Here is an 18,367-nt window from a genome sequence, read left to right on the forward strand (position 1 = left end):
AAACAGCACGGAAAACTAAAAACATTCCACTTTATTTCATGGACCATTTTAGACAATGATGCCTTTGTACATTTACAACCAAGATCTCCCTTGCAGATTTCACTTTGAAGTACATGCAATTTACATTTCCACTGTTTGAGCCGTTTCATTTATTTTCATTTCATTAACATCCCGCTGCTTATATCTTAGGCCAAAATAAATTCAAGACAACCAAAACATATCTACCAACTTAATGTTTTGCCCCTGACATTTCTCTGATATTTTGACATTTACTCAGACATTTACTTTTACGGAATTTATTTTATTTTTTACAAATTGACAATTACTAATAGCCAAATCTGCATTAAAGTAAATGCAGAATTTCATAAACATTCTTAAAGAATGCGCATTGACATCAGTTTTTAAAACTGTAGGTGACTGCATTCCTGCATAAACACATGTATATGTTCAATGAATATCCCAACTTAACTGTAAAATTATCAAGCTAAATTATGGCTGATCAAAGCTTCATATGAGAACTATGTGATGGATAAATCACTGCTCATGGTACATAAGTCTATATTTTCTTCCATAGTTACTAATTTAGAATTTTGCTGTTTAATAATAACGTAACTAGGTAAGACGCCTGTTAGTGTTCAAATGGAAATGTTTTCTGACGGATTCAGTTTCCTTCATAGGCCCGGTCTTCGCTGTAAGGCTGTCTATGGTTTTCTTCATTGAACTTGCAGCAGTAATTGAAGCAGATCCCATGGGTGTAGTGCATTTGGGGACGTTAAGTGCTGTCTCTTGTCATGCTCTGTTTTTGTAAAATAGGTTCTTTTTTGTCAGTTTTCTGTGATGTTCTTCATTGTTTTTTTTTCCATTTATTTATTTATTTTGCTAAAGTGTGCAAGAAGCTCCTAATGCTTGTTTGCCATGAGAGGCTCTCCTCTCCCAGGGGGCTGTCATTTGTGGAAGGGCCTCCATTTTCACCCGTCACTGAGATGGCCCATCTACCAGAACACACAAAACCTTGGCATCTCAGCTCCTGAGAAATGGACTATCTATTGAAGCTGACACCCAGAAACTTACTGTTTTTTTTTTTTTTTTTTTTTTTTTTTACCATGTTAATGTCTCATACTTGTCTTAGGCAGATGTGACTGATAAACTTGGCAGTGGCATACAGTACCTTAAACTTGTCTGAATAAACATTTTTATTATTATTATTATTAATTATTATATACATTTCTGTATACATACTGTGAAATCTTTCAACATTCAATTGTTATTCTCTATTATCAGAAAATCATTAAACTAATTGAACTCATTATAGGCTAGGCTATTAAGCAAACTGAGTATACATGAAGTAAAACAATGAAACAAGACCAGAAAAAAATGTTACCCAATTCAACAATTTTTTTTATTAAAGTTAATTTATACATGAATTTATAATTAATGTTTACATGTAAAACACTGTGAAAGCTTGCTCCTTTAATTCTATCTCTTTAAATTCACATTAAAAATGAATTGTGCTTGGTGAAAACTGAAATTTAATTAATTAGAATCTCAATTCATATAATTGTATAATAATAATTTATATATATATAATTAATTTACTGATTTATTTATTCATTCTCGCTATCATTTGAAACAAACACGTGTTCATTTTTTTCACATTCACTAACCACTTCTGAGAGGTTATGCTAATGTGGTTTATGTCATATCCTCATCAAGGATGTAGATTTCTGCTGAAGAAGCCTACGAAATTTCCGTAAGTGACGGCGCATTTCCGTAGTAACCTGTCCGGCCTGCGCTCCTCCGCCGCTGTCTGAAGCAGCGTAACTTTAGAGTTCATGCACAGGCTCTCGTGACAGCTCGCCTGGCACGACCAGCGGATCTCAAGGGCTGGGACACCTGTTTTCACGAACGAGAGCCAACACAACACGGCCAAAATGTTGAATATGTGGAAAGTGAGGGAGCTGGTTGATAAAGCGTGAGTATTGTGAATGTTTTCGACAGTATTTCGGTGTCCTGTCTCATACCTGTTGAAAATGAGACACGTACACACTCGTTGACGTCACATCGCTCTCTCGAGACAGGAGTTAGCACAGTAGCTAACTACAGCTTTGTTGTGACCTTAAAACTAGCGTATTTCGCCTGTGTATTTAACTTTCGTTTTCAAGTCGCTTAGGATTCTTTATCAGACATTTTCACTCGTTTTATTACGATTAATTTTTGTTTACGAGACAAAGGGTACCCTCAAACTTCCTTACTATTAACTCTCAGTGGCTAATTTTATGACAGTTGCTGAACTTGTGTTGGCTGTCAAAACACAGCGTTTGTGTTTGTGTAGTGCTTTACATGCCAAACCGATGTGTTGATTGTTAACCTTTCTGAAGGTCAAAATTGTTTAAAAAATTTAAGTAAGAGCACGTGTTTAACTTGGCATTGGAGTGGCAACAACTTTTTCATGTTTGACAGCACTATTTGTCAGGCACTATTCAACCTAATCTGCGAGCATGAAATGAACAACAATTCTTTGTACATATATGTATGGTGTCATATAAGATTAATTGGCAAACTATTTACACTTTCTAGTTGTAATCCTGGTTCAAAAGCTGTACGGATAAAGATGGTTGCGTAGATTCTGTAATGGAGCTTTTGAGTTTCATGGAAACTGCTGGTGTTAAACTGAAACTAGTGTTTTAACCCATAGATATGTGTGTGTGTATACATCATACATATATACCCCATTCGACTGTCCAGGCACGTCGTAGATGCGGCCGCCATCTTGAAACGGTCATTTTTTTGCACTTTTAATGTTAATTCTATTGATAAATCAGTATTATAGTAAAAAAATGTGTTCATTTATCACCAAAACTGGTTCTATTTTGTTGTAGATCATTAAACCGTTACGCTGCATCAGAAGCCTGTCTGAAATCAGTTTAAGAGGTGCCTTTGTGCAAAAAAAAGCTGGCTGCTATGTCATTGCCTAAGTTTTCGGATGCAGCTAAATTATTACTATGGGGAATGATGTCAAGTTGACCATTACAGTATGGCGGACGGCTTACATATAGCGGCCCATGGAACCATAGTAGCTAATGAGGCATCTATACATCTGTTTTAACCCTTTAAAGGACAGGAAAACAATACCCCAGAAAAAAAAAAAAATTTGTAATTACCAACAATTATCAAAATACTATAATGTAATATTTTTGTTCAAATTATTGATTTTATCTTCATCTACAGTTTGTCTCACATGAAGCTCAAATTTAAATGATTTATTTAGAGGTCAATGGCCTTCTGCACTTTCAGTGCTTTAGTCCACTATGCCATGCTGTCATATTTGCTTACACATAATTCTAGGATGATGCCAGTTTTTATACAAAGTCTCTTGGCCTAGGTTTTTGCTGGAACCCCCTTTTAATATTTTTTTTCTCGAATATTTCTTAGAAATTGGGCCTCAGAAACAATTTAAAGGTTAAACCGTTTTTCAGATTGTTCCATCTGTCATGCACGCTTCGTCTACTGTCTTTATGAATAGTTGTTCAGTGGGAAATTCAGAATGATGTTTTGCTTTAGAAGTGCCAAGGTCAAAAACAAATTAAATCCCTGTCTTAAAATAAACTGCTGGTCATAGCCTCAGACTACACTTCTGTTTTATTTCTTAGACTTTAGTATTTCATAGAGTTAACTCTGGTGAATGAATGAATTCATTGTTCACAGAAACTTGAAAATGATTTTATCTTCAAGAATAACATTGAATAATGCTAATTAAAGAGGATATAACTGAACTTGAGGTTGTTTTTTTTCTATCATTTTCTAGTTTGCCCTTTTCTCATAGTATAGAAAAGCAGTTACTGAAAGCATTAATTCACAAATATGACTTTGCACAAACCTTTGGGTGTTGCCTAATAAGTGGGTATGTCCCTGAAACTGTTACATTTACACACTTATCTTCAGATGTGATGTTAAAAAGTATCTGACACTATAGTATATTGAATTGGCGCTAGCCCCTTAATAGAGACTACAAAAATCCCTGGAGAAGCAATATAAAAGAACTAATCAATTCTATCTATTCTAGACAGCCATCACTTATCATGACCCGCAAAAAAAGAAAAAAAATTGTCATTTCCTGTTTTTGCAAAGCAAGTTTGAAAACAATGTAGCAAGGTGAGGAAATTTAGCTTATTGCCACCAAAATCAGTCTGCCATCTCTATCAACAGCATGACCTTTTAACAGAATACTTGCCAAGTGCAGCCATGGCTGGATTGACAATGTGTGGGGAATTTAGCTTCATGCTGGTAAAGCAATGAGCCTGTTCCTAAATGGTGTGAAAGTCCTGAGATGCCACAGGAGGACTTTGTATTATAGTATTTAGTGTGTAGTAAGATGTTATTATCACTCAGCCACAGGTATCATGTAACTGTGGAAAGAATTTCAGTTGTACCTTAAATAAAATTAAAAGCAGCCTCCATTATCCTCAAGCTGTGAAACCAGTCAATGCGGTTGGCCTGTCTGTTGTGTTTTTTAAGGATTGGACACAGTCTTGTTCATCCCAGATGACTCAGAATAAGGAAATGATTGCACCTTGCAAGCATAAGCAAATGGATGTCCTGACCTCTTTTTTTATTAACTCAAATGATGCTGAAGTTTTGTGTTTGATAGTTTAGGGGGTTTTGTACATGTTTTTGATCTTTATGATTCTGTCTTTGTCTATAAGTGAATAATCTTAAATGAGGAAACAAGGATGTAGGAAGTTGTTGACTCATATATTTATGTATGTATACATGCATTTTGTTTCATCTTACATTGAGAAAGACAATACTAATGTATTTTTTCATAGTAAGACTAAGATTTATTTTTAAAGCAAATGGCAGTGGTCTTTTTGTTGTTGTTGTTTTAAATAAGTAGGAAAGACTGAGGACTCCATAGGGTGCTTTTATTTGATCCACCCTCTATTCTCATTGAGTCTGTCCTACACCCCACCCATGTACTGAGATCTTGTGTGTCTTGTATAACCACTTTATTATGTCACTCAGGTTATGTCCCTCTAGTGCTAAACTGGTTTAACATAATAAGAGATTTTGACCCTGCTTTGCTGGTTATCTCCATCCGTTATTCAAATGAAGGTGGGGTCTAAGATTGATGACTGTTTTAGGCATTGACTGTTCTAACTTTACCTTTTTAGTAGGCAATAAAAAAATAGAGAGGGGATTTTTAAAATGGTTACCAACTAACCAGATAACATGATATGCATTTATGTATGTGTATGTGTATATGTATTTGTGTGTGTGTATATATACACAGTTTGAATAGGAAGTGATTTTCAGTGTGTCTATAACTGCTGTTAATATATAACCTAATTCTATTCTTGTCATCATTTACACACCTTCATAATGTTTGAAACGCATAGATTTTCCGCCTTGGATCAACAAAGCGGATCATTTGTATAATGTCCATGTTTTCATGTGCTTTGCGACCAATCATGATGCACCATGTTTACATTTTTTTTTAATCGGTCTAAATAAAGGATGTTTGACTTTACTAAAAGGATGTTGTGTTTTAATCTCATTCTTACAGAACCAATGTTGTGATGAACTATACAGAAATTGAGTCTAAAGTTCGAGAAGCCACCAACGATGACCCGTGGGGACCGTCTGGACAGTTAATGGGGGAGATCGCCAGGCAAGTGGAGGGGATTTCAAGGCTTGATTAGTCTCTTCATCCTCTAAATCTTATCTTATGTTTGTATTTGTCAACAGTTAGACATACTTCCAATATGAAAGGTCTCCTAAGACAAGCTTTTCTTATTTTTTGTTTCATTTCAGGGCTACATTCATGTACGAGCAGTTTCCAGAGTTAATGAACATGCTGTGGACAAGAATGTTGAAAGACAACAAGAAAAACTGGAGAAGAGTTTACAAGGTATGCTTTCCTGATGACAGTTTAGGACTGCAATGGTTTTGTTTTGCCGTAATCTGTCATGAACTTAACTGTCCTCTCTACCTCAGTCTTTACTGCTGCTGGCGTACTTGATCAGAAATGGATCTGAACGGGTTGTTACTAGTGCAAGAGAGCACCTGTATGACTTGCGTTCAATTGAGAGCTATCATCATGTAGGTGAGTGAACTGCTCTAAAGCTAAGCTCATGTTATTATTCATCTGTCCTATACACTGTTTGATGTCTCTTAGATACTAAGATGAATGGGCTTTGTGTTTCAGATGAGAATGGCAAGGACCAGGGTGTCAATGTGCGTCAGAAGGTGAAGGAGATGATAGAGTTTGTTCAAGATGATGACAGATTGAGAGAGGAGAGGAAGAAGGCCAAGAAAAACAGGGACAAGTATATAGGCGTGTCCTCTGACAGTATGTCGGGCTTCAGATACTGTAAGTCCCTAACTTCCCCTCTTTCTTACTTGCACGCTCTCACACACGTACACACCTTTCTCGCCGTCATATTTATCAAGTGTTGCAATGTTTTGTTTTTTTTATATCACATAAAATACATTTATCATAAGGAATTCATCTAATTGAGACTCTCTTTGAGAACAAGTAGGTCCTCTATCTCCTCGCCACTGTTTTTGTCTCTGGGGGGTTTGCATCGCCAGATGAGTGAACTGTACTGTAGATTTATTTTGATTCCTGACATAGCTGCGTTTTCACATGACAGCATAAATTATGTTGATTGGGAAGGAAAAATGAAAGGTTTTTTTTGTAATGGCTGTTTTAGATTTAACTGGTATCATGTTTAGTGTGACAGTCGTTTCACTCGAAAGTTTAATGAAACTTGATATATATATATATATATATATATGTCTTTTATTGTGTTTTTGAGATGGTGGCTTGCAAATGTATTCAGTAATGTAACCATAGTCCAATCATAGTTCTTAGTTATGAAATACACCCGAGAGGAAGCATCTTAGCCTGATTTTACTTCTCTTTACATTGACATGAAATTAGAGGGTGAATCTCACCCTGGGTCATATTTCACCACACCCCTGAAAAAAAGAAAAAGAAAGAAATTCTATTTTGCATAACAACATTAAGCCTCTTTTTAGGACCAGCTCTTGAATTATTTTCCCGACAATTAAACACACCCTTATAAACAGTATAATCAACAAAAAAGAGACCGGTATATTAATTAAATTAACTATTTATTATTACTTCATGTTCATATTTATCATTCTGCCTTTAATTTATGATAATTAAGTAATTAAATTCTAATGAGAGCCACTAACCACAACCATTAAGAATAATGAAAATTACAAACAACCTCTGAAGTAAAACATCCAACTGCATGACAATAATTAACATAGGTCTGAAAATGTGTTTAATTTATCAATGAGCTTAATTTGCTTTTTGCAAAATGCATTTTTTCCCTCTGATTTTAATTACCCAGATATGTTTTTGTGGGATTAACTCTTTTATTCCTTATATGTCCATATACGAGTTCTAAATGAAGTTTGACTGTATAATACGTCTATATAGCATAACACATTTCCTGTGCTTTTTATGCATTCTGCAGCAGAGGACAAGTTTGATTTTGGAGAGTCACGCTCCAAATGGGATGAAGACTGGGACAAAAGCAAGGGGGCTTTCCCTTTCAGTGACAAACTGGGAGAGATCAGCGATAAGATCGGAAGCACCCTTGATGACACCATCAACATGTTCCGCAGAAAAGACCGGGACGACTCGCCTGACAGATTCAGGTCAGGACCCCCAGGCCGTCTCACTTTCCCCTCTCAGATCACCTGGAAACTCCTATTCTGCCAAGTCTTCTTTTGTTCTTTTGAAACACAAATAGCGGAAATGTTATAAGTAATTATATGAACAAATTGTTGACAGTTGTTTCATGTACTGATTGAGTTTCATCTACTTATTCTCAAAGAAAGGAAGCTTTTTGTTAGTGATCATACGTAAGCTTATGCTTTATCTTCTGTGTATAGTGAAGGAGATGAGGAGCGTCGGGGAACACGAAACGGGCAGTCGGGGAAATCAGAATTTAAAGATGATGAGGAGACAGTAACAACCAAAAGCGTCCAGATCGTCCAGGCCACAGAGACCACTGCCACTCGTAAGAGAGGAGGCATTCCCTCCAAAACGATAGACCTGGGAGCAGCTGCGCATTACACTGGCGATAAACCCTCCACCAACACAAATACAAGCCAGGTAGATGAGAGAAAATTAGCTACAGTACCAGCACTAGTGTTTTCCAGTTTAATTAAAGAGAGAGGGAGAGATTTGTTAATAAATAGTGTGAAAAGAAATGGTAAACGTAGACTCTACACTGACATCTTGTGGTTGCTGTTAAGAGTGTTTTAGTTTTTCCTTTCTTTGTTGCCATAGAGCACGTCAGCAGTGAGCCAGCCCAGTTCTGGTCTGGTGGACTTGTTCTCGGCGGATACCGCTCCTGCTCAACCAGCTTCCCAAGGTAACAATAGTAACATGCATCCTTTTTGGGTTTCTCTAAGTTAGGAATATTTTGGTGGACCTACAGTTGTAGCTGAGGAAAATATTATAGAATGTATTTTTTTAATTGATTGATTTGTGGTTCAGCACTGCCTCAACACCTGAACATGCAATACATAAAGAACGGATGAGGAGATAAGTCAAAGTTGCAGGAAACACTGTGCCATTAGCTTGGCAGTGTGGACGTAAGAGAGGTGCTCACAGTGAAGTTTAGCATATGCGCTGTCCTGCACTCCTGCTGCCTGCTGAAGCATTTAGTCACCGGGGCCAGATGTCAAAGTGTTCCCTGGTGAGTGTGTACTGCTGAGCAGATGCGTAGATCTCTCTCCTCACTGTCTTGCTCCCTCCACCAGCAGCCTAACAGCTGCATCTGTCCTCCTCCACATAACTCCAGCCACAGGCTGCTGGAATGTAACGTGACCGGAGTGTTTGTGCCCCTCACAGACCCAACAGATGTTTCCTATTCTGTGTTCTCCATTTTTGTCTTTTCCTAAGGATATTAGTAGGGGATTGATATGTTTCACAAATCTAGAATGTCATAATTCAATCTCTCTCTCTCTCTCTCTTTTGTTCTAGGTTCAGGCTCTGACCTGATTGGAGGTTTTGCTGATTTCTCTTCTCTTGCAGCTGCAACCAGTATTCCATCATCAGCTGGTATGTTTATATAACCTCTTAACACACCATCAGCTCAGAAATACAACCTGAAACTCTTGATTGTTTTCACTTCTACTTATAACAACATATACCTCTGTTAAAACATTTGGGGTCAGCCATTAAACACCTTTTTTTCCAGGGACATATTACATTTATCAAAAGTGTCAGTAAAGATTTTTCACAAAAGATTTCTATTTTAAATAAACTTTTGTTTTTTTTGTTTTTTTTCATCAAAGAAAAAATACATTACGGTGTCCACCAAAATTATTTAGCAGTTTTTCACATTCATAATAAGAAATGTGTCTTAAGCACCAAATCATCAAATTAGAATGAAGACTGGAATAATGGCTGCAGAAATTTCAACTTTGAAAGAATAAGGTACAGGAATAAGTTAGGTTTAAAATATATGTAAATAGAAAAGTTATTTAAAATTTTATACAAGTATTTTTAATAAATTATAGCAAAAGGTCATGGGTTCAGTTCCCAGGGAACACACATACTGGTATAAAAAAAAAATTGTGTGGCCTGGATGCACTGTAAGTCACTTTGGATAAAAGCATCTGCTTAATGCATAAATGTAAATGTTATAAAACTTCTCAAAAGTCTGTTTTTTTTATCAAAAGAATGTATCATTGTTCAGCAAAAGAGACTTTCCTGCTCAAAAATTTTGAACAATAGCGTGTTTTCAAAAGTGACTATTGCATGTGTATTCTAATTGATTCATCAGTTAATTGGTTTTAAGAAACCCCTATATATTGGTTGGGTTTTGGGTTATATGACCGCAGTCAGGTGTGTTTCTCAAGGCAGTTTAAATAAGACGTTCAGAAACAGCTGAATGTAGTGCAGTTGAATAGAACAGAGCACTAGGGTCTCATGACACACTTTTAAACTTGAGATTTAAAAATGAAAAGCTATGTCCAAAGATGTCTGTCTGAATGTAGCCACGTGGGAAGAATTTAAACACAATTACTCTGGGAAGGCAATCTGTCTACAGTTAGAACTGCCAATACTTAAAGCAACACCACAAAAGAATATTAGAACTAGTAACCAGAAAATCTAAATACATATGTTGAAGTAAGCAATTGATTGGTTGACCATCAATACCCTATTATTATTCCTAAGATACTGGAAGTTATGTTCCTTTAAATATATGCAACTCCAAGAGAAACAAATAAAGCCTTGCTTGCTTTTGCCAGAAGACTCTGTATTTTTTTTCCTAATTAAACTCGCATGTTAAAATGAAAGCCTTAAGGGAGTGCAACTTGAAAGACACAAAGTGGTGATATGTGTGTGTTTTTATATGGTTATTTAAATATAGTTCTGGGAATATAACAGAAGGCTGTTTGTTTTTTCTGCTGGACCGGAGTTTGCCATCCTCAGCTGCCTGTTTATGAAATACTCCAAGCAGAAAGCCTTTAAATAGTGAGAGGAGGGGGCAGCCATATGGTGGGCTGCTGTGCTAAAAGCTAATGAGCACAGACACATTTCAGCTCTTGTTGGGTGTGACATGTTACCCTCTGCAGTTTTGGGACCGAGCTGAAGTGACAGAGTCTGTGATTCTTTTTGATGTTCATGCATCTTCATTGCCCTGATAGTTTCATTTCTAGTTCTCTTGCATTTCTCTAGTTTTTTCTTTTTTTTTTTTGTATTGCTCATTTAAATGCAAATGCACATCTTCTGCTGTATGATAAAGCCTAACATGAAGCAAGATTTTCTGAAGAATTTGTTGCAGTCATAAAGTTTCGTAACTATTACAACTTCCTTCTATGTTCCCTGTGCTCTCTATAACGTTTGTGCTTCTCTGTGTTTCAATTCATCACAAGCTTTTGTCTTTCCCCAGCCCCAGCGTCTAGTGGGAATGGAGACTTTGGTGATTGGAACGCTTTTCCTGCAACCCAGCCAGCCGTCCCTGCAGCTCAGCCTGTTAACCCTGCAGGAATAGACCTTTTCTCAGGTCTGCAGGCGGCCCCTGCTCCTGTTCCTGCCCCTGCATCCACAGCACCCTCATCCGACCTCTTTGACCTAATGGGCTCCTCTCAGACCACTAACTTCAGCTCCTCCCAAAGCATGAACTTCTCCATGACCACCTCTCAGACCATTGGCATGCCAATGTCCAAATCACAGGTGCCTACTGCCTTTGAGAATCTTCTCCATGTTTAAACTATATATTTTCTGGGAACGAGTACTTGATATCTTCTATAATCATGTTTTTTAGATCAAGGCACCTTGAAACGCTTTGAAGAGCTCAGTATTCGCTGTATGTTCTCATCCTTAATTTTATTGAATTAATTTTTATGCTTTTGCATTAAGGATGGGCCATCCATATTTTTATTTTTTTCTGAGAAGAGAAATACAATTTCCTTTTTTGAAATAAATGAATAGTTAATAATATAATTTATTTAGCAAGCATGACTTGAATTGATCAAAAGTGACAGTAAACATTTATAATATATATAAACTTTCAAATAAATACTGTTATTTACTTTAACTTGATCAAAGAATCCCGAAAAAAATGCATCATGGCTTTCCACAAAAATATTAAGCAGCACAGCTGTTTTCAGCATTGATAAGTAATAATAATAATACATTGTTGTTCTCGTCCAGAAAGAGAATCAGCATATTAGAATGATTTCTGAAGCATCATGTGACACTGAAGACTGGAGTAATGACTGCTGAAAATTCAGCTTTGCCATCACAGGAATAAATTACATTTATTAATTTAGAGACTATATATATATATATATATATATATATATATATAAAACAAAGTCCAATAAAAGCTACAAAACATTTGATTATGAAATATTTTGCTTGTGCCGTTGTATATAGTGTAGCTTGCAAATGAGTGCCTATGCATTTCATTAGGTGTTGTACCTATCATAGAGTTTTGTGCATTGCCGTCTCTCAACGTTATGTTTACAGCACGATAAAATAATAAAGATGAAACCAAGTGATGTAGAGTTGCACATAGATAATGTGGTTTTCATTCAGATCCCCCATCTGTGGAGTACTTAATGCAGCTCATCTAAGTGGAACTGCACACTAAACACTATTTACGCAAGAAAAGACAATTCTGGCCGAGGTTCAGAGCCAGCGGTTTAGAGAGCAGGCAACATGAAAGTGAAACGAGCCAGAGTTAACACGCAGCATCGGCACAATTTTCCACCCACCCCCTCCTCATTACCCATCAACCCCAGCCCCCTGGGACGCCCATCACAGAGAATGGCAGAATGAGGAGGAACAAGTTTAAGTCAGAAAACCATTAAATTGAAACAAAAGCCTTGCACAAAGATAATATTTGCATGCTAAAAGCCTGACCTACTTTAAAATGGCAAGTTTTGTTTGGCTAAAGAAAAAAGCAGCCCCCCGATGGTATAATTAGAGGGACTTGAGATGCATTTTTACATGCTGAAATAATTTTAGGAGAAGACCGTGCCTCTCAACCAACATTTCTGTCTCGTTTAACTCGAGTCTTGATAACCCTGAAAGACCACAGTGTAATGTTCTGGAATATTAATCGTGCCTTTCATCTTCTCTGAGTTGTGTCATTCTGCCATTGGCAAACAGTCATGGTCCTTGGGGAATTTTAATTATGCTTGGACTGCAGCAGAGAAGTATCATCTTAGCAAAATCAGAGAAAACATTGTGTTTGATCATATGGATACTATCATATATGGTTTGTTCAAAAGCTGATTTGATTTCCTCTGTCTTTGCAGCCACTTCAGTCAATGGGGAGCCCACTGATGCCCCAGCAACCGATGACCCAGCAACCCAATCCCAAAGCCGGTTTGCCTTCCACCTGGTCCAACTCTAATGTAGACATAAGCCTGGACTTCCTTGGCCCTGGCATGCAGCCACCCAAACCTTCTCAGCCCACACTCAGCATGATGCAGCAAGGTAAGCAAAGATGGCGATGTAGAGTGTCTGCAACAAGATAGAATCTGGAGTTAAGAAAATGAATGAGCTCAAAGGAATTCAAACAATTAGTCTATATGAAGAGTGGAGAAAATTAGTAACTAATCTCACAAAAAAATATGACACATGAAAATATTAACGTATAGATGTAATACTATTATAACATAAAAGTACAATAGTAAGTGCAAACTACTGATACAGAAACATGACACACTGTTCTATTGACACTTTGTGAAAAGGATTTCTGTTTTAGAGGGTGGTATATAATGCTTAAACGCATAAACATATCCATGTTTATGAAATTTGACTAAAATCATGAATATTGCTATTAGATTTTTAAGCTATTAGAATATTGATTTTCTTTTTTTCTTTTTTCAAATAAATAATGATAACAGTTACACTAAGGTTCAAAAGTTTGGAGTCAGTATGTTTTTTATTTTATTTATTTTTTATTATTATTAAGTGACATATTTGTTAATGAAGCAGCATAGCAGTTTTTATCGTTGATAATAATAAGAAATGTTTTTTGAATTGTGCAATAGATTAATATTAAGAATATTTGTAAAATGTGACCCGGGACCACAAAACCAGTCGTAAGTGTCAATTTTTCAAAACCATCATTATACATCATCCAAAAGCTGAATAAATAAGCTTTCATTTGAAGTATGGTTTATTAGGATATGACTGTATTTGGCTGATATACAACTATTTGAAAATCTTGAATCTAAGGGTGCAAAAAAATCTAAATACTGAGGAAATCGCCTTTTGAAGTTGTCCAAATGAATTATTAGCAATGCATCTTATTAATCAGAAATTAAGTTTTGATATATTTATGTTAGGAAATGTTCAAAACATCTTAATAGAACATGATCTTAATATCCTAATGATTTTTGGCATAAAAGAAAAATCTTTAAATTTGACCCATACAATGTGTTTTTGTTTTGTTTTTTTGGCTATTGCTACAAATATACCCCAGTGATTTATGACAGGTTTTGTGGTCAAGGGTCACAAATGACTGTTCTTACTGTGTTTCTGATCAAATAAATGCAGCTTTACTGACCGCAAACTTTTGAACTATCTATATATACAGTATAGACCAAAAGTTTGGACACACCTTCTCATTCAAAGAGTTTTCTTTATTTTCATGACTATGAAAATTGTAGATTCACACTGAAGGCATCAAAACTATGAATTAACACATGTGGAATTATGTATGGAATTATATACATAACAAAAAAGTGCGAAACAACTGAAAATATGTCATATTCTAGGTTCTTCAAAGTAGCCACCTTTTGCTTTGATTACTGCTTTGCAAAAACTTCTGGTCTGTACTGTATATATATATATATAAAAAAAAAACATCAACAACCAAAAAAAAACATGTTTACGCAAAAAAACAAACAAACAAAAAAACACATTTAATCGTTTTAACATTTTATATTACAAAATAATGAAACATCAAAAACTATAGATTTGAAATGTTGATTATTTTCATAAATCGGCAGTCTTCATTTTAATTTCCTCCCCCTCTCTATTTATCCTGCAATAGGAGTTCAGACTCCGGTGAATATGATGACTCAGGGCTTTGCTGGAATGAACCTGGGCATGCAGGCTGCTCCTTCAATGGTCAGACCACCCACCAACACCATGATGGGAGGAATGAACATGGGCATGCAGCCTGGCATGACAGGTAGCACCATGCCCATGCCAACAATGGGAGGGATGCCAGTCAATCAGGGCATGATGGGAATGAATATGAACATGGGAATGTCCACAGCTCAAATGGGGATGCCAGGAGGCATGGGTACGGGAATGCCAGTCATGGGCATGAACCCTGCCATGGGACAGCCTAAACAAGATGCCTTTGCAGATTTTGCCAACTTTGGGAAATGAACTGCAGAGTATTAAGTGAACAGTCCTTCTTCAGATGTGACCATGAAGAACCTATGAAGAGCTAGACGACAAAGACTACTTGAAAGATGTCAAATAAAGCCACGCAGGAAATGTCTGTTTAAATGATGCTCATGTACAACTGGATGATTATATTATTTTCAATGTTCTTCTGATCAGCTGTACCAAGGAGCCCTATCGAGGGTGGCTGGTGTGTGCTCAGAATCATTTCAGTCACTGCACACACACGTCCCACGTTTCCATTGCGTCGGGTTATCGTGAATGACTCCAGTTGACTTTCTCTTTTCACGTAACTTCTTAATTTAACCCAGGAAGTATTGGGTTTCTAATGCTGTAGACAAATCCTAACGATCAATTCTGGCCTTTCCTCTACTCTGCCTTAAGATGATAACCTGTAAACCTTTTTGCGAGCAGACAATAAGTTATTGAGTTTAAAGATTAATGAATTATGATGGTGAGGATTTTTGTATAGAGTAAAGTTTGTGATTTTTTTTTTTTTTTTTTTGCCATTTTTTGGTATTTGATTTTTATTCAAATAACCATTTTCTGAACTGAAATGAAGTACTCAAACATTGATGATCGAATGACAATTCCAAATCAAAACCTTTGTGGCCTTAAATAGTTAGTGTACTACTTCAGAGAAAATCTGATCTACTTATCTTCTTTATAAAAATGTTTAATCTGTCCTTAAAACACATGGTGCCTGTCAGTCTCTTGCCTTTTTTTTTTTTCTTCTAAAAAACAAACTCTTAGGACTATATGAAAAGTACAGTATTTATTAAAGGTACTGTTAATGAAGATATATATCTAGCTGAGTAAATAAGTGCACATTTTTTTTATGTTTTTGCATGGATAAAATATAAGGAAGAGTTTGGTTGACTTAAAGGATTTTATGTATAATTGAACCTGATACAGGTTCGTATTTTTATGCAGATCTGCTTCTGCTGAGTGTAAGTTGAGGCTGTGTTTTTGTAAAGCCTGGTAGCAAACAGTTGGATACTGTATCCAGAGGACCATCACTGTATTGTCAAGATCGTCTGTTTTTGTCCACAGTGTCCGCTGAAGTCAACCAAGCCCCTCTCTTCCAATCGGAGGCTTTTTACAAGCAAAATGACCAAATTCTTCCTCGTTTCTTTTTCCTGAAGGGTTGCTTTAGGTTTTTGTAGTCAGGTTTGTTGGGTTCTGTGAAATCTCAGCTGTTGAGTTGTTAATGGTTGGGGAGTGTTACAAGAAACACTATACGTTTATGCAAATCTACAGCAAGCAACAAAAAACGAAATCTTCCACTGAGAATGTTTAATGTTTTCGGTTTCATACAATGACTTGATTATACTTATGATCTTTTATGAATGACAATAAAGATTTGATTTCCATTTTCAATGTGGAGCATGTTGTTTTTATCTCCTCTATTCAATCACGTCTTAAAAATAGTCTGTTCTTAGAGTCCTCTTAGGACCTGACTCCGAATGTTAACTTTGCATGCTTTAATAGGATGAAAGCGGTACAGCCACATGTCCCATTTTCACTGGATCCTTTGCCAGGGAAATTTTTAATTGGCATAAAATTAATAACTCATTTCGAGAAACTTGAGCTTAATAAAGGAAAAGGAAACTGGCCACAGTTCTGGTGTATATTTTGTATCTTTTACACACACAGCACATGATGTTATGTCCATCCGGACACGTGTTCCCTCAACTGGAGCCAAATGGTGATTTTATGAATATGCAACAAAATATAGAACCTTTTCTCATATATAAAAACTGGGAAAGATGCTAAGAGTTTTATGAATAAGCTAAGCTGTGAAAGATAATTTACATGTCTAGTTTTCCAATAAGTAGTTATATTATTTTACTGGAAAAAATGAACTATTACTTTAGGTTAGGATTATTTTACTCATTCTTTACTAGGTTTTTGAAGGTGAACTAGAGAAATTAGACCAGCAATTACTCTTTAAAGCATAAATATCTGTAACCATGATAGAATATCTACAAACAGAAGAGAACAGTGTTCCTGTAGCTCAAGTGGTAGAGCATTGGGGACATTTTGGGGGTTTGATTCTCTGGGAACACATGATAGGTAAAAAATTATTAGCCTGAATGCACTGTAAGTCGCTTTGGATAAAAGTGTCTGCTAAATGCCTAAATTTAATTTTAATTTAATTTAAAATCTAAAAACAATAGGAGGAATGATTTTAAGTATATTATATATGGACATGTGACTTCGTAAATAACATTTGAATACTCTTTAAGATTTTAAAAAATTGAAGAGTTTTTTATATTGCATGAAGAGAATAATGAGTATGGCTAATATATGCAGTGAAGGAAAAATAACACTCAAACATGTCAAGACAAAAAGCCTTGAGTGCTACACGCAATTTCCAACAGCTCACTTAACCCATTTATATGTTTAGTTTTTTTAATCCACAGAGACCCAACTGCATTTTTACATATATATACTAAAAGTAAATGTCTAAAAAGAAAATACTGTTTGACATTAAAATAAAAGTGTGTATTATTGGCTGGCCCTTTTAGTGGGGTTGACAGATTGACTTTAATTTTAACAGAACAGTGAAGTGACTATTTTCATGCAATAGTGATGGCTTAGATATATATATATATTGTGAAAGAAACTATACATTGTATTATTAGACCATTAAAATATATAATTAATTTGTCTTTTAATACAGCCTTCTTCCCAGATAAAATGAAGATGGCTAAAATGATTCCCCTTATTAAATCTGGTGATAGGCATAGTCTCACAAATTATAGGCCTATATCTTTGCTTTCTCAATTTTCAAAAATTCTGGAGAAGCTTTTTGTTTAAAAAAATTGATTATTTTTTTTTATGAAAATCACTTTTATTCTACAGAATTGGAGAATAAAAATCACACAGTTGGAGTTTTTATTGACCTTAAAAAGGCCTTCGACACTCTTGATCATGGTGTATTGATATCTGAATTACAGACATATGGAATAAGAGATATAGTATTAAATTGGATTATTAGGTAGAAAATAGACAATATGTAGAGTATATAGGCTATGAATACAAGTTGGAAACAATACAGTGTGGAGACCCTCAAGGCTCTGTGCTGGGGTCTAAATTATTTACTTTATATATTAATGACCTCTGTGATGAATCAAAGATTTTATGTTTTGTTCTACTATTTTTCTTTTTGTATCGGGGAAGAATATGTAATTACTATAGAGAGTGTCAGAATTTCGGTTTACTCATAGATGAAACATTTAAATGGAATTCCAACATAGCTTATGTAAGAAATACAATTTGTACAAACATTGCCGTTTTGAGCAAAGTAAAGTTTATGTTAAATTATAAGGCATGAGAATCCTATATTGTTCCTTTATTTTTCTATATTTTATGTATTGTTTTTGGGTAATGGGAAATTCTTATTTCGCTAATTTAATGCCCTTATGTATT

At 35.6% G+C, this 18,367-nt stretch overlaps 1 protein-coding gene across 1 annotated transcript; it reads left to right on the forward strand.

The window, feature by feature from the left end:
- Positions 1-1,746: 1,746 nt before the first annotated feature.
- clint1a (clathrin interactor 1a) lies at positions 1,747-16,312 on the forward strand. Its single transcript, XM_052574768.1, has 12 exons — positions 1,747-1,972; positions 5,564-5,668; positions 5,812-5,908; positions 5,995-6,103; positions 6,206-6,370; positions 7,509-7,692; positions 7,930-8,152; positions 8,330-8,414; positions 9,029-9,106; positions 10,947-11,230; positions 12,823-13,003; positions 14,571-16,312. The coding sequence occupies exons 1-12, from the start codon at positions 1,932-1,934 to the stop codon at positions 14,912-14,914; spliced, it is 1,896 nt and encodes a 631-aa protein (XP_052430728.1). The 5' UTR covers positions 1,747-1,931; the 3' UTR covers positions 14,915-16,312.
- Positions 16,313-18,367: the final 2,055 nt, after the last annotated feature.

This window comes from Carassius gibelio, chromosome B14 (genome assembly GCF_023724105.1).
Source record: "Carassius gibelio isolate Cgi1373 ecotype wild population from Czech Republic chromosome B14, carGib1.2-hapl.c, whole genome shotgun sequence".
In the NCBI taxonomy this organism is placed as follows: domain Eukaryota; kingdom Metazoa; phylum Chordata; class Actinopteri; order Cypriniformes; family Cyprinidae; genus Carassius; species Carassius gibelio.